Source organism: Suricata suricatta, chromosome 13 (genome assembly GCF_006229205.1).
Source record: "Suricata suricatta isolate VVHF042 chromosome 13, meerkat_22Aug2017_6uvM2_HiC, whole genome shotgun sequence".
In the NCBI taxonomy this organism is placed as follows: Eukaryota; Metazoa; Chordata; class Mammalia; order Carnivora; family Herpestidae; genus Suricata; species Suricata suricatta.
In genome coordinates, this window is record NC_043712.1 from 11,988,422 (window position 1) to 11,991,730 (window position 3,309).

Genomic DNA, 3,309 nt, shown 5'->3' on the forward strand with positions numbered 1-3,309 from the left:
ACACACACACACACATACATACACATATATATATGTATTACTGCATTAAGCAGGCATCTACTCCTGGGCAGGTGTCAGATACTAATGGGTACGAGCTCAGTGTCTGCAGTGTGGCAGACTGGGCCCCAATCCTCAGTCTGGCCTTCATATATTTTGTGATCTTAGGTAGTGACTTCATCTCTCTGAGGCTCAGATTCTTCACTGGCAAAGGAGAGGTAACTATTTCTACTTCACAACACGATTTTTGAGGATTAAATGAGGCAATGCACACAAATTATTCAGTCCCATGCCTGGCACAATTGGTGCTCAGTAAAAAGAAGGTATTTTTATTATATCCCCCCAATCCAATGTTTGTTTCATGGAGGTTCCTGTTCCACCATTGTTGGAGCAGGACAGGTAGAATTCTGAGAGGACAGACTCATCTTAAGGCTCCCTCTCATAATTCAAGGTCACAATTTGACCTTCTTCCCACAGCTAATGACCCAGCTGCCTCCTTCTCAAGGTCCTCCCTGAAACAATGTTCCTGGTTGGTTCCAGCCACCTTGTTTTCTTCTGGTTCCTAAGTAAGGACTGACACAGCCTACATCAGTGAGCAGTCAGGATTCTGCGTCAGGTCAAGTTGCTGTCCTCCTTGGTAGCCATGAACAGAGAGAGCTGGTGCCCCTGAGCAAGCTTGTGGTCTTTGAGGATGACTCAGGGTCCTGCTCCTACTCTTGAGTGAGAATATCAGTCTTGATTCCCTCATCAGGGGTATGTGGTTATCCTAACCTTTACTCTAACTTCCAATTAGATGGTAAATCTGGAATCCGTCATCAAAGAGCCGAGTCATGGTGAGTAAGTCAATTATCATTTTAGCTACAGTTTTCCCATCTTTAAAATGAGGACACGAAGTTTGCCTTGTGCACTAAACAGTCCCTAAATATGTACTTACTATTTTCAAAGAAGTTAAAGCATGTGATAGTCCTTTGTAAATTATATGATTGTATAAGTGTGAGTGATAAATTTTTCTTAGAGGGAGTTAACATTTTAGACAAAGGTAGCTGACAAAATAGCTTCTCTGGACACTCTGACTAATGACGTTATAATTTCTATGCAAAGAAGTTGAGTAGGAATTCTTGTCAGGCATACGTTGTGATTCTTTCTGTTGTACTTAGTTGTGTGTATTATTGAAATTTAAATAATGTACACTTTTGTTGTCTCATAGTTAAAATGATTATAATAATCATTCATTAGGACTATGGTGAGGATCTGATTTGAAAGGACATGTAAAACACGTGAAATACCTGGATTGGACACTTTTAGTAACAGAGAAATTTAAATGACTTAAAACAGGACTCAGCCAATTACACTGAAAGCCTGTGACATAGCTTTAATAATTCTGTGCCAAGTTGGAGAGATTCACACCCTTTTAAAGAGGAAATGACTGATATTTATTTTCTGGTACTCATTTCACATTTTGATCCTAGAGAGTTAGTGAGATTTGAACCTGCTTTGACATTAAGATATCAACTCCTTGAACATAAAGACTTCCCATTTCTTGTTTATTGCTATTATCATTATGGGACCAAGCTGTTGCTCAATAGATATTTGTTGAATAAAGAATAAATGCTTTGTTTTTTGGGGGGAAGAAACCTGGTTAATGTGAGGGTTTCATGCATCATTAGAGCCCGAATGGGCCCAACAGTTGTGAGAAATCAACAGAAAGGTAGCTAAAATAAGGAATTTGCATAGAAAGAACCTCACTATAATGTAATGACATGTTCACTGACTTTCCCCCATTTCGTCAATTGCCCCCAGAGATGAAACAATATGAGGAGGGAGAACCAGAGCGGCGTGTCCGAGTTCCTCCTCCTGGGGCTGCCCATCCACCCAGAGCAGCAGGGCGTGTTCTTTGCCCTGTTCCTGGGCATGTACCTGACCACGGTGCTGGGGAACCTGCTCATCGTCCTGCTCATCAGGCTGGACTCTCGCCTCCACACCCCCATGTACTTCTTCCTCAGCCACTTGGCCTTCTCTGACATTTCCCTTTCATCTGTCACAGTTCCAAAGATGCTCATGAACATGCAGACTCAGCAACAATCCATCCCCTATGTGGGGTGCATTTCACAGGTGTATTTTTTCATAATTTTTGGTTGTCTTGACAATGTCCTTCTTGCAGTGATGGCGTACGACCGGTATGTGGCCATCTGTCAACCACTCCTCTACACCACCATCATGAGGCAGGAGCTGTGTATCTCATTAGTGGCTGGATCTTGGTTCTTCTCTTGTATTCATGCCCTGTTGCATACCCTCCTCTTGGTCCAACTGCCCTTCTGTGATAATACTATCCCTCACTTCTTTTGTGACCTCACTGTGCTCCTGAAGATGAGTTGTTCAGACATCTCTCTCAATGAGCTGGTCATCTTTACCGAGGGAGGAATTCTTTTCATCCTGCCTGTGAGTAGTATCTTGGGCTCATATGTTCGTATAGGAACAACTGTCGTAAGGGTATCATCCACAAAAGGACTTTTTAAAGCCTTTTCTACCTGTGGCTCCCATCTTTTTGTGGTGTCTTTATACTATGGGACACTTGTAGGTGTTTACTTTTTCTCCTCATCATGGAACTTTAACAACAAAGATGTAATTGCTTCGGTCATGTATACAGTAGTTACCCCTATGCTGAACCCCTTTATCTATAGCCTGAGGAACAAAGATATAAAACAGGCCCTACAAATATTTGTCTACAAATATTTGGCTAACTTTTAAGTGACAATCACTGAATCTTATTATTGCAGTCATTCACAGTGAGACATGTCTACTAAAACTATTATGATTGGCAACTCTGTGTAACTTAAAAAGGATATACATTCTGTTGTCATGTACAGTGTCATCAATTGTCAAGTAGGTCAAGTTTGTCACTTGGATTGTTAAATATTCTTTATCCTTAAAATTTTTCCGGCTTTTTCATCACCCCTTATGTGTGTGAAATCACGCAAAACATATTGCACAATTATAGTTGTGGATTTGTTTCCCTTTTAGATATTCCCAGTCATTGCCTGTATATTTTATATACCATGTTACTGAGGACATGCAGACTTAGCATCATGATCTGCTCCTGTGTACTGACTCTTTTATACAGTGGTGTGCTGAAGCTGGCTTGCATTGACTTTAAGCTGAATGTGAACATCTCTTTCTGACTCCACATTCGATGACATCATGTTAGTAGACTGAAATCAGCCATAGTGGAAATAATTACACTATGGAGATTGGCAAATGCAACAAAGCAAAGTTCCTCAGAGAGCCATTTTTATTCCTTTAACAGCACACCAC

General features: G+C 40.9%; 1 protein-coding gene across 1 annotated transcript in view; it reads left to right on the forward strand.

The window, feature by feature from the left end:
* Positions 1 to 2,745, forward strand: part of LOC115275853 (olfactory receptor 1J4-like) — a 97,709-nt gene extending 94,964 nt beyond the window's left edge. The window contains exon 3 of the mRNA XM_029919620.1: positions 1,818 to 2,745. Coding sequence (XP_029775480.1) covers positions 1,818 to 2,745 — 928 coding nt within the window. The remainder of the gene's footprint in view (positions 1 to 1,817) is intronic.
* The last annotated feature ends 564 nt before the right edge of the window (positions 2,746 to 3,309 follow it).